This window comes from Mirounga angustirostris, unplaced genomic scaffold (assembly GCF_029215605.1).
Source record: "Mirounga angustirostris isolate CCGP_5_RB_7025 unplaced genomic scaffold, mMirAng1.0.hap1 SCAF_7, whole genome shotgun sequence".
Lineage (NCBI taxonomy): Eukaryota > Metazoa > Chordata > Mammalia > Carnivora > Phocidae > Mirounga > Mirounga angustirostris.
The window spans coordinates 112653937-112674698 of record NW_026991715.1 but is presented as its reverse complement, the minus strand read 5'-3'; the positions used below and the strand labels follow the sequence as shown (position 1 = coordinate 112674698).

Here is a 20762-nt window from a genome sequence, read left to right as displayed (position 1 = left end):
GGTCACACAGCAAAGGAGGCACTCGATCGCTGAAACCCAGGACCCGGCCCTTAGTGCTCACGCACGTGGCCTGCCTCTCTCCTCGCCCACTGGGGAAAGGGAGGTCACTTGCCCAAGGTCACGCAGGAGACGGTGGCAGAGGACCCCAGAGCTCCGAGGGTTTCCGTCGCGGACCCCCTCCTCCCGCGCTCGGGGCCCCTCCAATCCGCAGCTCTGCGTGCGGGGGCGCGCTCATCCCCCGGCTGTCGGTCCGTCAGCCTGTCTGTCTGGGTGTCTCCGCGGGCGCAGCGGTGCACCCTCCTCAGGCTCGGGCGTTCGCAGCGCCCGGCCCGCGCCCCGCGCCCCGCGCCCCGCGCCCCGCGCCCCGCGCCCCGCGCCCCACGCCCGCAGCCGACAGACCGCAGCGCCTGCGCCCGCGCCCGCGCCCCCCACCCCAAGCCGGTGCGCGGGAGCCGCCGAGGCAAAGTCGCGGCGGCCTGCCGGCGGCGCGATCTCGGCTCCCTCGCTCGCTCTCTGCTCTCAGGGGAAGCCAAGCCGGGAAGCCCAGCCGGGAAGCCCCGGCAACCCGCCCTCCAAGATGAAGAAGCTCCAGGGAGCTCACCAGCGCAAGGTAGGGCAGGAGGACGGGGGCGCACACGGGGGCGGGGGCACACTTGACCTGGGGGTGCAGAGGCCCGCCCCATCCAGGCCCCGGGAGGGTCGGAGAGGGCACCTGGACCGGCTGGGGCTCCTGGGGAGGCCGGGCTGAGCTAGGTTGCAAGGAGGGGCGGGGTCACAGCCTGCGGCGGGGGTGGGGGGTGGGGGGCTTGTCGGGTGGCGACATGGCCTTCCCCATGCCGGGGTCGGGGTGTTGTGTGATGGGGCTGGGGTTCATTTGGCCAGGTCCTTCGAACAGGTGTGTGCAACCCCAGGAGGCATGGGGTAGGGGTGGCTGGGGCCAGGCGCCCGCCCCTTCCCAGTCCCCCACCCGTTTCCCCCAGCGGCTGATTGGGGTTGGGGGTGTTAGAATAGCTGAGCGCCAGCCTTGAGCTGGACTAATTTCGGGGGGGTGGGGGGCCGGGAGCCGCCCTGGTCCTCATCCGTGCGCTCTACACTGAAGCAGCCTCCGAGAACCAGCGGGGACGCTGCCTTTCATGCCGGGGCTTTTGCCCTGCGGGGGGCCACCACCTGCTTCCTCCCCACCACCTTTAGCTTCCCTGCTAAGACTCCATCAGCAGGGTTGACCGGAGGCAAAGGCAAGGAGGAAGGAAATAGGAGACCCAAGGGATATGGGGGTAGGGTGGAAGCTGGCATGAGAGAGGGGGACAAATCTGTGTTTTTGGATCCCTGGGCTGAGATCGCAGCCCCTCCCCACTTCTCCTGTGGGGTTAGTTAGACCTCCCAGCCAAGTAGCCTGTGGGGGTGTGGGAAGGGAGAGTATTGGGTCAAGGTTTCTTGCTTTTGGCTTAAAAGTAGAATTCCTAGCCAAGGAGTCAGAACTCCTGGGCACTCTTTCTGCAGATGCCACCTACCCTGTGACTTTGGGCAAGTCCATTCTCTAACCTGGACTGTCATTTGCCGATCCAGCTCCAGTATCAAGGCACCAAAGTAGGCCCCTGAGTGGGGTTTGGGGTATGTGGTGACCCCACAGGGGCTGGTAGATGTATACATGGGAGAGAGAACTCACAGGGGCTGGTGTCACTGACCCCCCCACACCCCCATTCAAGCCTTCTGCCCCTGTGCAGCTGGGCGTGGAACCGTTGTGATAAGTGGGTCTTTTTTATTTACTGACGTGAATGACTTCTTGGGGCCATTTGTGGGTCTCTTGGGTCTTCTTGGGTCCTGCCCACCATTCTTTCCCATTCTCCTAGTCTCTCCTCTTTCTTTTCTCTCCCCACAAGAGCTCCTGCCCCTCACTGCCACAGGGCCATACAGTGTGTAAATAGCCATGTTCTGTAAAGCCTTATCTCATGTAATCCTCAAAAATTCTAGGGGCTAGGTCTTGTTATCCCTACTTTATAGACAAGGAGAAAACAGACATGGAGGATGCAGCTTGCTGCTTTCCTAAATATGGGCTGAGTGACCTAGGGCCAACAGGGCAGGGGTGGGGCCACCTGGCCTCAGTGTCCTCTCCCTTGGTCTCAAGTGAAGGGGGCAGGGAGGGAGGAAATGCCGGGTATCGGCAAAGGAGCAGCATTGTTAGAGATGAACACTGGGCTGAAAGTCAGGGGTGTGGATTCTGGTCTTGCTCTGCCCTTAACTTGCTATTTGACCTTGGGCTCAGCCCTTCCCCTCCCTGAAACTCAGTTTCCTCATCTGCACAGTGATGAAGCTGGATTCCAGATTTCTATTGTCTCTCTCATCCGGTATACCTGAAGAAGGTATGAGAGTCTTGGCTTGGGGCAGGCTAACCTCTTCCAGCACCTGCCACTGCTGGTGGGGACCTACATCTGTTGGTCCCTAAAAGAGGGGGTGCAGGTCTGGCAAACTCAGTATGATGTTCCTGCGTGAGTCGGGATAGGCAGTGGGGGAATCGGGGGTGGGATCTTCACACCCAGACCCAAGTGTGAAGCGACTCATTAAGCTTCCAACCCTGCCCCATTGATTTGGTTACTTGTCTCCCAGCCAGTCACATCCTCTCTGTGCCAGCCTCCTGGGATTCACCCCATGGTGGGGTTGGGGGCTCCAGGTGGTCTTGGGATTGGCTCATCTTTGGAGGACCCAATCCCCTGTCCCTGGAGCAAGAGCAGGCTTCCCTCTGATTGGGGGGAGGAGGGGGACAGGAGAGCTGGCAGCATCCTGCTCTTGGAACTCCTGTCACCATGGAAACAGAGAGCCGGGACTGCTCTGTGAGCAGAGAAAGGGCAGCAGCTTCTCAGGAGGGATCAGAGGAACCTCATTACTGGGCCCTCCTGCCAGCTGGCCTGAACAGGGCTGGGGGCGCTCACGGGGTGACCAGCCTGCCACACTACCCCATAGCAGGGGCCAGTGTTAACTGGCGGCTCCTCCATCCCTCCTGGAGCTCACCTGGCAGGGAGTGATTCCAGAGGGCCGATGCTCACCCAGCTGGGGAGGAACCTTGTGGAAAGGGGCATCAGAGGGCGGGTGCGGGTTTCAGAGAGGTCCAGGGGCTGCTACTATCCTCAGCCCAGCATGTCTGAGATCACCGCAAGCCCAATTACTGGAAAAGCGGCTTGTTCACGTTCATTATCGCCAGCATTGCCCTCACCCATAATTATGCCAGGTTGTCCTTGTTACCACTGCCCCTCTGGCCAATAGCCAGCCTCAGGCAGGATCGTTACCATGGTCGCCACTGTCCCTGGGAGCCAACCCAAGACTGTTACCCCCATCCTGCCCCCCCAAACCCGTTGCCTCGACCCTGTCACTGCACCCAGACACCTCCAGTCCTATGACACCTGCAGTCTCCTTTCACCGTCTTTATCCCGGCAATGCTCATAGGACAAATCCCCTGCAGAGCCTCCTCTGTCACCACCCAATTTGTGTGTAGACACCTACTTGGCTGGTGTCAGGAAGGGCAATTTTAGGGGGAAAAAATATCTGGCCAGTAGACAATTACCAAGTCCCCGTGCTAGGACCCGATCTGGTCTTCAACCACTGCGAGTGTCTCCAGGGGAGTCTCTGGTGAAGCTTGCCTCACAGACCATTAGAGCCAGAAGGCTAACAGATACACCTACATTTCTCTCAGTAAATCTCAGCATGCTAGCTTCTTAAAATCCTTTTCTTAAATAGAATTGCAGAATACTGTCTATTCTAGTCAGTCGCAGTGGGTTATTGGTGCATTAAAGGATCTGACAAGTCCTGCAGCAAAGAAAACTATTTTGCTTTGTGTTAACCCAGTGTTCCCCAAACTTCTTTGACTCAAGAATCCTTTTCTTACACTGAGCACCCATGAGCATCCCAAGGGCTGTGTTTTTTGGAAACACCGATTTATTCAATCCCCTCAGTGTAGAGATGGGGAAACTGAGGCTCAGAAAACTCTTTCCTCAAGTCACACCCTGAAGTGGCACAGACCTGGGACTAGAATTGTAGTCTCCTGACTCCCAGTCAAGGTATCACTGTTTTCCCACAACCATTCCTCAGCAGAAGCAGGGGGTCCTTTCTCCTCTCTCAGAACCATGATGTTATTGGACAATTGGCCTTCTTTGCAGCTCCGTCCTTCTCTGTTATGGGTGTGAATTTCAGAGGCAAGTGGGAAGGGCATGGCTGCCCCTTTCTTCTGACCCATTCCAGGAGACACTTTGGGGGAACTGCTCTCTGAATTTTATTTTATTTATTTATTTAAAGATTTTATTTATTTATTTGAGAGAGAGAGAATGAGAGAGAGAGAGAGCATGATGGGGGGAGGGTCAGAGGGAGAAGCAGAATCCCCATGAGCAGGGAGCCCGATGCGGGACTCAATCCCGGGACTCCAGGATCATGACCTGAGGCAAAGGCAGCCACTTAACCAACTGAACCACCCAAGTGCCCTTTTTTTTTTTTTTTAAGATTTTATTTATTTATGCTCTCTGAATTTTAGATAGTTAGCCTGGTATCTTTGAGTTTCATTGCAGGCCCTCAGCTTGGGCCATCAGCTCATTACCCCCAGCCAGCATTTCAAGCAGCTGGGGAAGGGCCTCCATTTCCCAGCCCCAGGCTGGAGGGAAAAGGCCCAGTGGACTTCCCCACCCTCCTTGAATCGCAGGCAGGGATCTTAGGGACAGCTGGCTGCCGCTCCCCTCTGTGCCTGCCTCTCTCCTTCAGGGACAAGAAGGTTATGACTTCTGTGAGACAGATCCAAACTCAGTAGCCTCTTCCTGCTCATGAACTAAAATTCACAGTCCTCCATAGGCCTCCTTGAGCCACGAGAGCATAAGTCGAATTCCTCCCTCGGGGGAGGCCGTGTTCCCTCCAAGTCCTCTTCTTTCTGTGCTGAGGGCCCCCACTTCTTCCCCTGTCCTCCTGTCACTGTTTCTCCTGAACACCGTCCTTTCCGGCCATCTGCCCTGTAGACATGCTCCGAGCTATCTGTGTCTTTCTTAAAATGCGGTGCCCGGAACGGAGTAGCAAAGGCCAGCACCGGAGGTTGAAGACACGGGCTTCAGTGCTGGGAAGCGCTGGGCGTGAGAGCTAGCTCTCCACCAGCCAGCCTTCTAAAACCGCGGCTATGTCATGACCCCTCTCTGAGCCTCTGTGGTCCTCGTGATTGAAACAGAACTTAGACAAGTACTTAGCTCAGAGGCTTTGAGAATGAAATCAGGCAAAACGTTTAGTGCACTGAGCACACAGTAAGAGCTCAAGACATGGTAACTATTATTAAGATCATCATCGTTGTCATCATCAACCTAGGACCATCCCTCGATTTGACCTCTCTGTTAACCGAACTAAGATCGAGGTGGCTTTCTTAGCGCCTGAGCCACCCTGCTGGCCTCATAAATTTGTAGTGACCAGCCACCCCGAGGAGCTCCTGCAAATGACATATTAGCCCAGCTAAGAGCAGTTGATTTTCTCAACCTAGAGTATCTTTGCATTCAGCCCTGTTTGATTTCATCTTCTTATTTTGGGGGTGGGGTGGGGCTGTGTCACAGTTCCAACCTGGCCTCACCTCTTTGGTCTCTTCTACCGGCAGCCCATTACCCCAGACCTGCTGATGACCCCCAGTGACCAGGGTGATGTAGACCTGGACATGGATTTCGCCGCCGACCGGGGGAACTGGACAGGCAAGCTGGATTTCCTGCTGTCCTGCATTGGCTACTGCGTGGGCCTGGGCAATGTCTGGCGTTTCCCCTACCGGGCCTACACGAACGGAGGAGGTAGGGGCCGGAGGGCCTGCTGGAGGGGCGTCTAGGCTTGTAGGCCAAGACTTGGGGTGGAGTGAGGTTTTCAGTGGCTTTGGCCACCATCTCCTATGTGGCCTTGAGCAGGATTCACCGAAAGCAGTGACATGGAGCTGGGAGAAGTGAGCTCTCTCTGCCTTGTGTTTTTTCATCACCCAAACCCCTCCTCCTCCTCTCATGCCCAGGGTGGATACCTCCTCACCTCTCCCCTGAAGCCTGGGCCCTTCCCGGGCCCTGAGTGATGGGCAGAGAAGCTGCCTCTGCTTCATGACAGCAGGCTGTACCCACCTGGCAGCGATCACTGTGCTCTCACAGTTCTCCCACCCGCCCTCCTCCCCCCACCCACCAGTCCTTCCCGCTTGTGAATCTTCGATCTGTCCTCCTCTCCTGGTTCCTTCCGTTCAGACTACAAACACGAAGCCCATCCTATCTTAAATAAATCCTCTGTTGTCCGTGCTTCACCATCAAGTGACTGTTCTGAGTCTCATTAACAATAGCTGGCGTTGAGCACTTACCCTCTGCCAGCCCCAGGCATTTAACCCTGATGACAGCCCTCCTGGGCGGGCACGGTTGTCCTGATGTGACAGCCGGGGCTTGGAGAGGCCAGGTTCCTTGTCCAAGGTCGCCCGCTGGGCGACCCAACATTCCACCTCCAGGACGACCTGCCCCAGAGCCAGTGTGCTCCTACCCACCCTCGAAGCCTCCTCCCGTCTCTGCCAAACTCATGGAAGAGGCACCTATTGGCAGAGTGGCAGAAATCCAAACAGGAGGGGATGAGGCGAGGACAAGATGAATGGCCGTGACCGGGAAGCGTGGGACTGGAGCTGGGGTCTGACGCTCTAGGAACTCCATAATGGCCACAGTTCTGTGGACTCTCCCTTTCCCTGGCTCCCAATTCTGTTTCTCTCTGGGTGCTGACCTCATTTTCTCCTGGGACCGGCTCCCTCCTTGCAGTTGGGTGGCGGGTGGCCACAGACAACTCTACAATGACTTCATCCTCAGAGCTGCGCTCTCTGGGTGCGGCCATATGCAACGGCAGGGAAGGTCTCTAACCGGCCCGCCTTGGGAGCCCGGCCCCTGTGGGGGTGGGGGTGGGGCGGCGGGTGTGACTGACAGCCCTTCCAGAGCCCTGTCGTGGGGGGCAGTCTTCTAAAGGAGCTGCCTGTCAATAGGGGAAGCAAATGGGGAGAGGTATTGGGCACATGCGACCACTGGTGGCAGCCAGAAGCCCCTAAGGTGGCATGGCAGAGAGGACAGGGGGAGGTCTATTGGGGCCAGATCCCGAGCACGTTCATTTCCTACTGAGGAGTTTGCGCTTTCTTTGGCAGGGAATTCACTCATATTCCTTCAGTCACTCAGTGTTTGCTCTGAGCCCAGCCCTGCTCTGGGCACTGGGGCTGCAGAGGAGGGTAAAGCCCCACGAGCCCCTGTAGCCCTCTGTGATCTGGTCCATCCACAGGAGAAGTGCTCCGTGGGGTTGCAGGTGTCTGCCATCAGGAGAGGGGCGGGGCTGGAGCTGGGCTTTAGGGGAGCCGGCCCACCTGAGACCTTCCCCTGACTGCCCTCCTCGTCCGCACAGGCGCCTTCCTCGTGCCCTACTTCCTCATGCTGGCCATCTGTGGCATCCCCCTCTTCTTCCTCGAGCTCTCTCTGGGCCAGTTCTCCAGCCTGGGACCCCTGGCCGTCTGGAAAATCAGCCCCCTCTTCAAAGGTGAGGCCTCATAGTCCCGGCAGGGGCCTGGGCCCGGGGGGAGGCAGGGAGGTTGTCCTCCATGACCCAGCCTCTAGGAAGAGGGAAGTGAAGCCCAGACAGGGGATGGCTTCCAGGGCCACACAGCCTGGCCTGCAGAAGGCTTGACCTGAGGGCAGCCCCCTCTCCCCCACGCCCAGGTGCCGGCGCCGCCATGTTGCTCATCGTAGGCCTGGTGGCCATCTACTACAACATGATCATCGCCTACGTCCTCTTCTACCTCTTCGCCTCCCTCACCAGCAACCTGCCCTGGGAGCACTGTGGCAACTGGTGGAACACGGACCTCTGCCTTGAGCACAGAGGCTCCAAGGATGGCAATGGGGCCCTGCCCCTCAACCTCACCAGCACCGTCAGCCCCAGCGAAGAGTACTGGAGGTCAGGCCACTGCCAGCCCAGCAGCTGTCTGGGAGGGCCCCGAGCTGCTGGGGATGGGGTGGGGGGGGACTGGGGGCAGGAATGTGCCAGGGTCCCCAGGGGGCTCAGCGTGCACCTGGAAGGCCGAGTCCAGGTGCTGGTGTTAGGTGGACCCCGGGTTCTAATTCCAGCTCTTCACTGACCAGCTGTGTGACCTTACACAATGTACTGAGCTTCCGGTGCTTTATCTTTGAAGTGGGTATGGGAATAGCATTCTGAGGGTCGTTGTGAGGATTAAGGGAAGGAAGGTATAAGTTGCACCCCAGCCTATTGGATAATCATGCTGGGTAAACGCCAGCTGATAATCGAGATGCTGCTGACACCAATAATAGTAACCTTGCTGGCCACAGCTTTACCCCATGCCCACGGAGTGTGGCGGGCTGACCAGAGGACACTCAAATCTTCCTCTCCCACAGCCGCTATGTCCTCCACATCCAAGGCAGCCGGGGCATTGGCAGTCCCGGGGAGATCCGCTGGAACCTCTGCCTCTGTCTGCTGCTGGCCTGGGTCATCGTGTTCCTCTGTATCCTCAAGGGCGTGAAGTCCTCGGGCAAGGTGAGGCCCGGGAGGTCCTAGAGGCCTGAGGGGCTGGGAGGGGTGAGGGTTTCCTGGAGGAGGCAGCTAGGGCATGGACTGAGTCTGAGAGGATGAATAAACGTCGACAGGGAAGAGGTTGGGGGTAGGAGTGGGGGGTGGGGGTCGGAGGCACTGCCTGGAGGAAGATTTGGAGGTGAGGATGGATGGTGGCCAGGCTGGTTCACCAGACCGGAAACTTGCCAAGGACAGGACCTGTTACTCAAGTTTGTATCCTAACAGAGTGCTTGGCACTTTGAAGAGGCTCCTCGGGTGTTTGTTGAATGCTTGGAAGGTGGGTCTATGACTCAGGGTGGTGGGGGCTTTGGGAATGTGCAGTGGCGGATGACCACACAGGGTGGGTTGCATGGGCTGGGGGCAAGGGGAGTGGACACATGGAGGGGGAGAGTCTCATCAACCCTAGGCAAGGCCTCCAGGCAAGGGCCAAGGGTGGCCTGGAGCAGGGCACAGCAGAGCTGGAAAGGGTGGATGGGTTGGGGATGCTTTGAGAAGCAGTGACAGGACTTTAAAGAGGGATCCATGTGCAGAGGGAGGGAGGCAGGGAGGGAAAGAGAAGCATCATGGATGGTGGCTGTTCTCAGCTTGCGAGTTAGGTAAGATGGGGAATTCTGGAAGAGGAACAGGATAGAAGGAAGGTCACCTCGGCCTTCCATCCCCACTTATCACTCTCAGGTGGTGTATTTCACGGCCACGTTCCCCTACCTCATCCTGCTCATGCTGCTGGTCCGAGGAGTCACCCTCCCAGGGGCCTGGAAGGGCATCCAGTTCTATCTCACCCCCCAGTTTCACCATCTGTTGTCTTCCAAGGTGAGGTCCTCGGGGCTGCGGTGCAGAGGGAGGGGTCAGGCCTGAGCCAGAGAGTAGAAGGAGGAGGGCTCCCTGGGGAAAAAGGGGCAATGGGTAGGAATCCTCCCTGTGGTGGGCCCCCAGTACCAGACCCTGTGCTCTGCACTGTGCTCAACACTGTATGTCTTTTTCGTTTCTTGTTCTTCACTGTCCTACAAAGTAGACATTATTCTGGGGCACCTGGCTGGCTCAGTCAGAGGAGTGTGCGACTCCTGATCTTGAGGTCATGAGTTTGAGCCCCACATTGGGTGTAGAGATTACTAAAAAAATAAATCTTAGAAAAGGGTAGACATTATTCTCCCATTTTACAGATGAAGAAACTGAGGCCTGAAAGAATGATAAGCTTAAGATCACACGGCTAGGGGGTGGCAGAGCTGGAATTCCAACCCAGATCTGTCTGACTCCAAACCCCAAGGAGGGCATTAGGTAATGATGGAAACAGTGGTGCCGACAGCTAACATTTCTTACTTATTAACTGCCAACGGGCTGACCCTGCACTTGGCATGGATGCAGTCATTAAACCTTACCACCACCCTATAAGGGAGCTACTGTTCTTATCCCTGCATTACAGAGGGGGGACCCTAGGCTCAGAGAGGCGATGTGGCCTTGCGAAGGCCATACAGCCGCAAAGTGGGGCAGGTGGAATCAAATCCAGGCCCCTCCAACTCCAGGGGTTCCATGGGCTTGTTGTCAATATGGATCTACTGGAAATTCACATAAGACACTACTTCCTTCAGAATTGGACCAAGCTTAGCCATCATCTAGATCCTGGATGGGGAAATTGAGGCCCAGAGAGGGAAAGGGACTTACCCGAGTCCCCCGTGGAAGTGCTAGAACAGGGTTTGCCCCGGCCCATGTCATTTTGAGTCACGCCCTTCACCACGCCGTCAGCTGGACCTGTGGACTTGCTCCCGCCCCACCTCCTCCCTCCTCTTTCCGTGGCCCTCTGGACAGGGCCACGGCGTGCCAGCCCTTCTCTTTGCTCTCCATCTGCATCCTTCCCTGCCACAGGTGTGGATCGAGGCTGCTCTTCAGATCTTCTACTCCCTGGGTGTGGGCTTTGGGGGTCTCCTCACCTTTGCCTCCTATAACACGTTTCACCAGAACATCTACAGGTGAGTGCAGCCTCCCAGACCCCGCGGCCCAAGCAGGGAGGAGAGTGGCCGGCCAGGGCAGGCCCTGTGGGCTGGGGGCGGGGCCAGCTTGCTCTGGCCTGGACCTGTGTGCCCGGACGTCCCCCGGCAGAGACACCTTTATCGTCACTCTGGGCAACGCCATCACCAGCATCCTGGCTGGCTTCGCCATCTTCTCTGTGCTGGGCTACATGTCTCAGGAGCTGGGTGTGCCCGTGGACCAAGTAGCCAAAGCAGGTGGGCAGGCGGGCCAGCCCTGGGGGTGAGGGTGCGTGTTGGGGACTGCCGGGGCCGGGCGAGGGAACATACGTGTGCACCAGCAAGGTTGTGGATGGCTACATCCCGTGAGTGTGTGAATGGGCGCCCACACAAATGAACGTATCTTAACTGGTCTCTGGGTGTCCAAGTGCAAAGGGGGTGGGAGGGCAACGGAGTGTGTCCGGAGATAAATGAATGTGTGTACGACATTGTCTTAGGTTTTGTCACATCTTAGTAGCTTGCCTTGCTTGTCCAAATGAGTCATTTCCTGTGTAGCGATGTCTTGTGCAAGTGAACTGAGGGTTCAACTGATGATGCGAAGCAGTGTTTGTGCTGGTGGACGTGTCCACGTATGCGTTGGTGGGGTTGTCTGTGTGAATGATGGTGCACATAAGTGTATTCAAATGAGGCCTTATACCGAGTCTTGTGTTTCTTCCTGTACTCATTATTAATTCATTTATTTTGTCCACCTGTGTTCATTGAGCACCGACAGCGTTTACTGGCCGGCGTCCTAGGAGTTAAGTGTCGGAAGTGTGCAGTTAGGGTGCATCTCTGCGTTTCGCTTAACTAGTGTGCCCACGTGGGTGGAAGCGACCATGTGTGTTTGAGTGTGCCTGTGGGGGCCTGCCTCGGGCCCCAGGCTGCTGACCCTTTGTGCCCTTGGCCCAGGCCCCGGCCTGGCCTTTGTCGTCTACCCACAGGCCATGACCATGCTGCCTCTGTCGCCCTTCTGGTCCTTCCTTTTCTTCTTTATGCTGCTGACTCTTGGCTTGGATAGCCAGGTGAGCCTTGTCTGTGTCAGCGGGCACCTTGTGGGGGGGGGGGTGCGACGTGTGCGTGCGTGTGTCCATCTGCGACGTGTCTGTGTGTATGACGTAGCTGTGTGTGTGTGTGATGTGTGTCTATCTGTGTGGAGTGTGTCTCTGTGTGAGCGTGTGTGTCCGTGCACGTGTGTATGTGTGTGTGGTGGAGGCAGAACTCCGACCCTCCCCTCCCCTCCCCCCAGTTTGCCTTCCTGGAGACCATCGTGACAGCTGTGACTGACGAGTTCCCTTACTACCTGCGGCCCAAGAAGGCTGTGTTCTCGGGGCTCATCTGCGTGGCCATGTACCTGATGGGGCTGGTCCTCACCACTGACGTGAGTGCTGCGGGGGGTGGGGGGCAGCCAGCAGGGGAGGCGAGGCCGGGCGCCTGCAGCAGTATCCGTGACTGCCCCCTGGGCTACCTGCTTCTTCCTCTTCGGGAGGAAGCTAGCCCAACCCAGGCCCTCTACCCAAGGGCAGCCTGGCCTCTGGCCCAGAGTCCTGACTTCAAGCCCGGCTCTCCCACTTGCCAGATGACCTCAGGACAAGGGGCTTCCCCTTCCTCAGCCTGTGTTTCCACCAATAAAATGGGGTCTACATCTAGGATTGTGGTGGGGCTCCAATAAGATGATGTGTGTAAAGGGCTCGGCAGGTGGGCCGCGGTCACACGGTCATCGTCTTGCTGTCACCGCTGGCCTGGGCTCGCACTAGGGAGCAAGACTGGGGTGAGGGAACCCCAGAGCTGTGGCTTGTGTTCTAGGGAGGCATGTATTGGCTGGTGCTTCTGGACGACTACAGCGCCAGCTTCGGGCTCATGGTGGTGGTGATCACCACGTGCCTGGCCGTCACCCGGGTGTACGGTGAGAGGGGCCGTGCGAGAGGGAGTGAGGCTCCCCCCGTGGGAGGATGGGAGTCTACTCTGGAGCCCCCCTGCACTGGGTCCCGGGTCCCAAGGGCCAGGGTCTCCAGTGGGGGCAGTGGCATGGAGGGGGAAGGGGCTGCTGGTGCTTGGGGGGGGGGGGGGGCTGCTGGTGGGGCCATTCTCCTCCCCTCCCCTCCCCTGCGCAGGCATCCAGAGGTTCTGCCGGGACATCCACATGATGCTGGGCTTCCAGCCGGGCCTCTACTTCAGGGCCTGCTGGCTGTTCTTGTCCCCGGCCACGCTCCTGGTAACTGGTGGGAAGGAGGGATGGGGCCCAGGGCTGAGAGTAGGGTCCCCCTCTGGGCATTCAGTCTGGAAGGCTGCTCTGGCCCAGAGTGGACCTCTGTCCGGGCTGAGGGGTGGGTGGGCACCAGGATCTGGGTCTACTCCCCCCTGCCTCGATGCCCCCAGCTTTTGTAGCTGTGCTGGGCCTAGCCCCGCGTGTTGTTAGCAAAATGAGGGGGGCTTTCCCAGGCACCAGGGCCTTAGGGCTGGGGCTTTAGACTGGTGTGTTGGTGCATGTCTGTGCTTTCTGGGCCTTGGAGTTGGAGTTCAGGCACAGGCTATCTCAAGAACTGGGTGCTTCAGAGCTGGGCTGTCTCAGGCCTCACAAAGGCTCCAAGGATGGACCATCTCAGGTTCTATACAGCTTAGGACTGGGTTGTCTCTGACACTGGGTAGCTCTGGGCTGGGCTCTCTCAGGCCTTCAGGTAGCTCAGACCTGGGCTGTTCTAAGCCCTGGGGCCTGCCCAAAGCCCACTGAGATGCTGGGGCCCCCACCTGCAGGCCCTGCTGGTGTATAGCATCGTCAAGTACCAGCCCTCAGAGTATGGCAGCTACCGTTTCCCAGCCTGGGCAGAGCTGCTGGGCATCCTGATGGGCCTGCTGTCCTGCCTCATGATCCCAGCCGGCATGTTGGTGGCTGTGCTTCGGGAGGAGGGCTCGCTCTGGGAGGTAAGTCTGCCTGGCCCTTGTCTGCCCCTGGCCTTCCTGCCCTGGGGCCCTGCCCTGGGCCCACCTGCTAGAACAGAAAACATCTGCGCCAGCACCTTACCCAGGGCCTCACAAGCTTTTCCAACCAGTAGCCTGAGCTATGAATCCTCTCAGACCTGCTGGGGGTGAGGCAGGCTCAGGGGGCTTAGGGTCCTCCCCTGTGGCCCCTGGCACCATGCGGGGCCTCTGGGGGTGGGGGAGCACAATCCCAAGACCACCGATGTTGGCCAATGCCCACATATCTCGGGGAGAGGACAAGGGAATGGCCCAGGATCCTACTGTGAGTCAGGCAGGGGTCAGGACTGGAACTCTGGTCACCGGCCCAAAGCTTCCCTATGGGAACTCAGGGTCAGAAGGCAAGATTGAGAGACCCCGAGGGTGGGCTGCAGCCCATGGGTGACCTGGGAATGCACTGATGGTGGGAGCCCTGCCCACGCCAGGCTTTGTGAAGAGATCCAGAAAACACAGAGAATGCAAGCTGTTTGGGCATGGGGATCTGCAGGTCTCAGAAGAGGGGAGTGGACCAGTGAGTGTGCGGTGAAGCTAGGTGACCACTGCAATGTTCTGGCCCTCTCTGAGCCTCACTGCACTCTCTGCACTTCTGAGGCCATGCGTGTGGAGTCCCTCTGGTTGGGGGAGGTTGTCATAGAGAGCAGAGCTGAGTGAGCCTGCTAGGGTCTGGAGAGAGCCTAGGGACCCCAACCCATACCCCATAGATCCCATCAGGACTATGCTGGAGCCAGCTGGTACTGTCTCATGATAGCTAATTGTTAAATTTTCAGGGATGTTGTGAGCTGGTTTGAAATCGATCTTGGTGGGAATATTTATACCACTGGAATCGGCTACAAATCAAGCCTCCTGCGCCCCTCCAACCACTGCCCGCAGCCCGCTTGCCATCACCCTGCTGCCCCCACTCCCCATACAGCTGCACTGTGCCCTCAGCTGTCCCTCATCCCACCCTCATATCTGCCCCTGGAAAGTCTCAGAGCCTTTCCCCAGCAGAAGTGGGTTGTGGCCACAGCACCAGCCCGCAGGGGCAGTCCCGGGGTCCAGCCACTGCTGTGTGTGTGCCTGGGGGCAAACCCCTGGCCTGCTCTCAACCTCGGGAGCCCCACCTTGCTGCTAAAGGAAATGCGTCTCCTTGCTTGAGAGCCAAGGTGTCTGCAAAGGAAAGGAGGAGAGCAGGGTTGCTCAGGGTAGAGGGCTCCAGCCCCCTGGAAGTTCATGGTTCCCAAGACTTGCTACGCTTCCCTCTTGCCCTGCTGCCACAGCCGCCAACCGCCAGGCCCAGGGCCGTGTTGTTGGGTGGGGAGCACTGCAGAGGAGTCCTTGCCCGGCTCTGGAGACCTTCAGAGACCAGGGCTTCCAGCACTGACACCCTAGGAAGAATTGGGGTCTGCCTTCTGCCAGCTGTGTGACCCTAAGCAGTTAATGCACCTCTCTGAACCTTGCTTTTCTCTGTCCTTAAAGTGAGGACAGTGATCCTTCCCCTAAGGCTTGCTGTGAGAAGAAAAGAAGCTCATCAGTGTTGTCAGAACCGTGAAGGGCAGAAAAACAGAGTATTTTAAAAGTTTAGGATGGAGTCAGACTGCCTGGAGTCAAATCCCAGCATCGCCACTTGTCACCTGTGTGACCTTGGCCAAGTTGACTAACCTTGCTGAACTTGACTTCCAGATAATATCTGTGGGGGTGGAGGGTGAAAGGCCTAATGCCCCCTCACAAGGACGCTGTAAGGATCGAAGAAGCCCACACTTAGCACAGAGCTGGAACATGGTGAATGTTTTGTTCCACACCGGGGATTCTCACGGGGGTGATTTTGCTCTCGGAGGCCATTTGGTAGCATCTGGAGGCATTTTGCTTGTCATAATAGAATGGTGTGCACAGCGGGTGGTACTGGCTTCCAGTGGGAAGAGAGCTGGGATGCTGTTAAACCCCCCTCAGTGTGCAGAGAGCTCTTACACACGGACTCTCCAGCCAAAATGTCCGGAGTACTCAGGTTGAGAAGCATTGGTCTAGGCTCTAGTGTTCAGCTGGGAACGAATCTAAGTGCTTGCTCTCAGGGACCTTGGATTTTAATGTGGGAGATAGACAATAAACAAATACACAAAGGTAGTAGTAAGTGCTATATTTTAAAAATAATTTAAAAAACTAAAACAAAGGCAAAGTTTAGGAATAGAGAATGATGGGAAAGTATTTTGGCCAGGGTGGCCGGGAAGACCTCTGAGGGGGTGACAGACACCTGACCGAACCAACAAGGTGATCGATATAGATATCTAAGGGGAGAGCATTCCAGGCAGAAGGACAATCAGTGCAAAGGTCCTGAGGCGGGGGGGTGCTGGCATGTCTGAAGGCAGCAAGGTCAGCAAGACTGGATCAGAGTGGGTGTGGGTGGAAGGAGAGTGGCAGGAGCTGAGGTCAGGTAGGTAGACAGGGCCCAGGACATAGAGGCCGTGGTGGGCACTTTGGGTCTTATTCCAAGTGAAATGACAAGCCACAGGCAGGTTTCTGAGCAGGGGGGTAACATGCTCTACAACAGTTCAGTAAGTGTCACCACGCTTTGAGTGTGGAGCCATGCTGGGTCCCAGGCTAAGGGCTCTGCACACATTATCCTCCTTGAATCTGCACCTAGTAGGCTCCACTTAATGTTGATTGTCTATCCTCCTTCAGGGGTCTGGGGCTCTTCTCCCCGCAGGGCAGGCATAGGGCTTTGGGAATGTGGTTTGGGAAGGGAGGAACCCTAGAAAGTCCAGACTTAGTCATTACCTTAGTCACCTCCCTCCTTCCATGGAAACTGGAGCTCGAGGAGGAAAGGTCAGACATCAGAGTCAGAATGAGGCCAACTGGGAGACACTGGAGGGTCAGCGACGACCCCGGCTGCAGTGCCCCCAGCTCCTGGCTCTTCCCCAAAGCTCCCCACTGCTTAGGACTCAGCATTTAGGGGAAAGGACCCAGAGTGGGCTCCTGGATTGGCTGGCAGGTAACCCTAGCCTGTTCCCGGCACCCCTCTAAGTGCTCCATCTCAGTGCCTGCTGATCACCCTACGAAGGCATCACGATCCCCCAGTGACAGAGGGGGAAACCAAGCATGGAAAGCCTAAAACCCATGCCCAAAGGCCACCCGGCTTGTGAGTGGCCAAGCAGGACTCTCACAGGGCACGTGACTCATTCCCCTGGGGACCTCCCCACCCCCCATGCCCCGGGATTGTTGCTGGGGCTGACACAGGTGACGTGGTGAGGTCTGTGCGGGGTGCCCACCCGCAGGAAGCGCTCCACGAGCGCCAGCCACCCCCGTTTTCACCGCTGTCCTTGCTCTGCCACAGCGGCTCCAGCAGGCCAGCCGACCGGCCATGGACTGGGGCCCGTCGCTGGAGGAGAACCGGACTGGCATGTACGTGGCCACGCTAGCGGGGAGCCAGTCGCCCAAGCCACTGATGGTGCACATGCGCAAGTACGGGGGCATCACCAGCTTCGAGAACACGGCCATCGAGGTGGACCGCGAGATCGCTGAGGAGGAGGAGTCTATGATGTGAGGCGGGAGGCCGGGGGCCAGGAGGCTCTGCCCGGCTGCGAAGGCTAGCCGTGCCCCGTGGGGTTCCGAGAGGCCCGAGGCCGTGGCAGGGCGCCACGGGGATGCCAGTGCCCAGGGCAAGTCCTTTCTTGTGGCCTCTCCTCTCTGTCTACCTTCTCCCCACACGCACACAGACCCACTCAAAGCTCAGTCCTCATCGTGCAGATGGGTGAACTGAGGCCAGGGAGAGGGCCTTGCCCGAGGTCACATGGCGGAGGGCACTGGACCCCAGGCCGCCTGGCCAACCAGTTTCCTTTCTCATGTGGCGGTTGGCATCATTCTCTCCTCTGTTCAGGGCCCAGGCTCCTCCACTCTTTTCTAGGAAAGTCTGTCCCCACACATTTCAAACAGCCAGAATCTCGAGCTGGGCAGGGACGCTCAGGGCGTGGCGAGGCCCCCAAGGTCCCAGGCCTCGAGGGTTAGCAAGTGCAGTGGGAGAAAAGCCCTGTGGGCTCCTGTGCCTGGGCCAGGTTTCCTGAAGGAGGTGGGGTCTGAGGGCCCTGGAGGATGGGCAAGTTGGGAGGGAGAGAGGAGGAGGAGGGCAGGGTGTGGAGGCCCCAGTGTAGCCCCTGTGCCCCACCCCCCAAGCCCAGGGCAGAGGTCAAGGTGTTACCAGATTACAGCAGGGTCCAGGTGGGAAGGACGCATGAGGGGGAGGGGGAGCAGGGGACAAGGGGCGGGCAGGGGTTTGCATGATCTGGTCGTGCTTTAGATAGAATCTCTATCAGGTCAGTGTGCAGGGTGGATTAGAGGGGATGGGGTGGAGGTGGGAGGCCTGTGGAGGGCAGGCAAGAGGGGCTGGTGGCCTGAGTGAGGGGGTGGGGGTGGGGAAAGGAGGAGGTCCCCACACTTTTCTTTCCCCCAGAGAAACTAATGTATTTTATTTTGACCCACACTTCTGAGAAGGGCCCACAGCTTTCCTCACTGGACCCTGTGCCCTCCCGTGTAGGGAGCCCTGGGAATGATTAGGACAGAGGACACAAGTGAAGAGGTGGGAGTGAGGGCTCGTAGTCAGGACCCAAAGCCCCACCATTCTCTTCTCCCTGTTCTGGTGGCCCTCACTGTCTTCTCCAGCTCCAGGCACTGCTGGGAGACTGGCCTTGGCTGTGGACCCACCAAGGCAACTAAGAGGCTTGGAGGTGGTCCGCACACATGGCTGGCTGTCCTGATGCTGGGCCCGGGGCATGAGGATGGAGGCAGGGAGCCAAGGACAGCCAACACCTCAGGCCTGTGGCCAGAGGCCTTGGCGTCTTCAGTCCCAGGCACGGGAGGGGCTGCCCTGGGGTCCCTCCTTCCCTGAGAGATGAGGGTGGAGCGTGAAAACGTGCCCCCCGGGGGGGGCAGGGCACCCTCATGCAGCTGGGCCGGCCTGTGCGCCCTCTTTCTCTCCTGCTGTCTCCCCAACCCATCCATGTTCTGTTGGTTTATTGTTAATAAACACCAATGAGGTCATCCTTCTTACCCTTTCTCCTTACTGCTGAGAACCTGGGGGTGGGCAAGCACAGGGTTTTCCAGCTTCTGTAGGACGGATGAGGGGACTGAGGCTTGGCTCTCCTGGCTTCTGACACTTGCTGTCCCATTTCTCTGTGGCACTGGCGGTGGCGGGGGGGGGGGGGTGGATGTTGAGGAAGGGCGGTGAAGATGAGGAAGCCACTCAGCCCCCGGTACGTATACGGACAAACTGAGGCCCTTCAAGGGGAAGACTGGCTCAAGGTTACCCAGCTGAGCTCCCCTCCCCAGCCCCAGCTGTTCTCCGGCCTTATCAGCAGGTGCAGCTGGGGCTGGAAGGATTTCCTGGTGCTACCCACCCCCTCCTGGCAGGACCTGGCCGCATAAAAGAGCCCTAGGGCCTTTCAAATGCGAGGCCCAGGTGTTCGGGAAGGCTTTGATTGCGGGTGGAGAGAAAGGGCTGCCGCATATTTCGGATATTAATAAATTTCCCCTAACAAAGGGCCAGGCCCCCTCCTGCCCCTCTTTGTTTGGGGCTCTAGATGGAGGAAGAGCATGGGTTTGCTAATTTGCTGAGGGCTCAAGAATGGCCTTCACAATTCAAGGTGCCTCTTCCCACACCCTGGGGGCAGGCTCCAGCCTTGCTCACAGAGCCCCTGGGGCCAGCTCAGGAGGAAGCCCTCTCCAGGCCCTCCAGGCTCCCTCTAGGACAGGCCCCAGCGGCCCCCCCCCTCCCCCGCGCCCTGCCGGGGCCATGGTCCTATGAGGACTCCTCACCCAACCTCTTGGCTGCAGCCTGGGGTCCTGGGAGTCTGGAATGGGCGATCCTAGAAGTCTGGGCTTCTCTTCTCCCAGATTCCCAGTCTGCAATTACAGGATTCTAGGAGCCTAGGGAGCCCACCAGCTTCACCTCCCCCTGCCTCACTTGCCCTGCCTTGCTTCCTCCGACTGCTCTTGCACTCGCTCACCGCGTCAGCACCTGGGCCTGAGGTTCCTGGTCTGTCCTCCCCGGCCCCATCTTCCCATCTTCTGCTTTTCCACTTCCGCCGCTCCCAGACAGGCTGTCCTGCCACCTCACCCTTCTCCCGCCTCTGCCACGTCCCAACAGCCCCCATCCCCGTCCCTTTATTGACTTCAGGTCACCCTGGCTCAGAACAGACCCCCAGCCAGGCCCAACGGCAGTGGGAACCGATTGAAGGAACCCATGGCAGCACAGGGACAGCTCAAGGAAGGCATCAGCCCTGTTTGGAGTAGAACCCCAGCCTGGAATCCTGGAATGCCCCAGCAGGGGACAAGCCCAGTGCCCCCAGAGCCAGGCAGAACAGCCAGGTGAGCGAAGCCAGAGGTGTGAGCCAAGAGTAGGTGGTGACTGGCCCCCAGGGGTTGTGGCAGAGAGGAGTGAGGGGTGGGGACCGTGGTGCACTAGAGAAGAAAACATGGCTCTCTGCAGGGGAGGCTGCCCCTCACAAGGATGGGCCCAGGTTGCCAGATACCCCAGCTTTTTAAGAGAAGTTGGAAGTTTGGATTTTTGTGAGAAATTTCCCATTTTTAAACATGAGCAACTGATTGAAAAGCAGTGAAACAGCACGGCCCCGTTCGGGTGGCTGGCAGGCCCACTGCTCTGCAGAGGCTGGGGATTAGCAGGGCCGTGGGCCACGGTGAGAACATACCAGAGCTGAGGCCAGGCCCGGGGTCCCCACCCCTGCTCAGTGCTCTGCTCCCCTTCTCAGCTGCTCTCTGTGTCCATGGCCACCTGACCTGGGGAGGCTGGGGCAGGGGGGGAGGGGCTGGGAGGCAGCATCTGTGCTTGGCTCAGGTGTGGAGAGGATGACCTGGGGCCCTTTATTCCTGTTCCAGGAATGTTCTAGGACTCATCAGAGATGGTGTTCTCTTGGTGGGCACCGGGAAGCACTGAGATGGGGCGCTGACCCCCCCCCATAGTCACTTCTAGCCTATGATCTGTGAGAGCAAATATCTGGGAGGCCGGGGGAGGAAGGGGAGCAGGAGGGGGCAGGGGAGAGGGCTCCACACCATTACGGTGAGCCATAGTCCCAAGGTCAAGTCAGAGTCAACAGACAACACTGGGGTCACACTGTTACCTTGTGTTTGGTTCTCAGTAGGCCCTGCCCCCTGTGTTCCCCTTTACCACCCCAGCCAAGTTCACCTTGTATGATACCCTGAGTAGGCCCAGGCCTCCAGCTCCAGTGTCTTCCCCGTTCA

General features: G+C 58.3%; 1 protein-coding gene across 1 annotated transcript; it reads left to right on the top strand.

The window, feature by feature from the left end:
- Positions 1–367: 367 nt before the first annotated feature.
- On the top strand, positions 368–18538 carry SLC6A7 (solute carrier family 6 member 7). The gene is made up of 14 exons (XM_045902842.2): positions 368–610; positions 5606–5789; positions 7393–7524; positions 7704–7938; positions 8394–8532; positions 9244–9378; positions 10429–10532; positions 10663–10787; positions 11478–11590; positions 11815–11946; positions 12372–12471; positions 12680–12780; positions 13320–13487; positions 16846–18538. Exons 1-14 carry the CDS (start codon positions 578–580, stop codon positions 17053–17055), a joined length of 1911 nt encoding a protein of 636 aa, XP_045758798.1. The 5' UTR covers positions 368–577; the 3' UTR covers positions 17056–18538.
- The last annotated feature ends 2224 nt before the right edge of the window (positions 18539–20762 follow it).

Excerpts from the sequence above, each read along its gene's own strand:
- SLC6A7 (XM_045902842.2), top strand. The coding sequence starts at position 578 with ATGAAGAAGCTCCAGGGAGCTCACCAGCGCAAG. Across the intron at positions 611-5,605 it reads AGGGAGCTCACCAGCGCAAG|CCCATTACCCCAGACCTGCT; the intron begins GTAGGGCAGGAG and ends TTCTACCGGCAG. Across the intron at positions 10,533-10,662 it reads TTTCACCAGAACATCTACAG|AGACACCTTTATCGTCACTC; the intron begins GTGAGTGCAGCC and ends GTCCCCCGGCAG.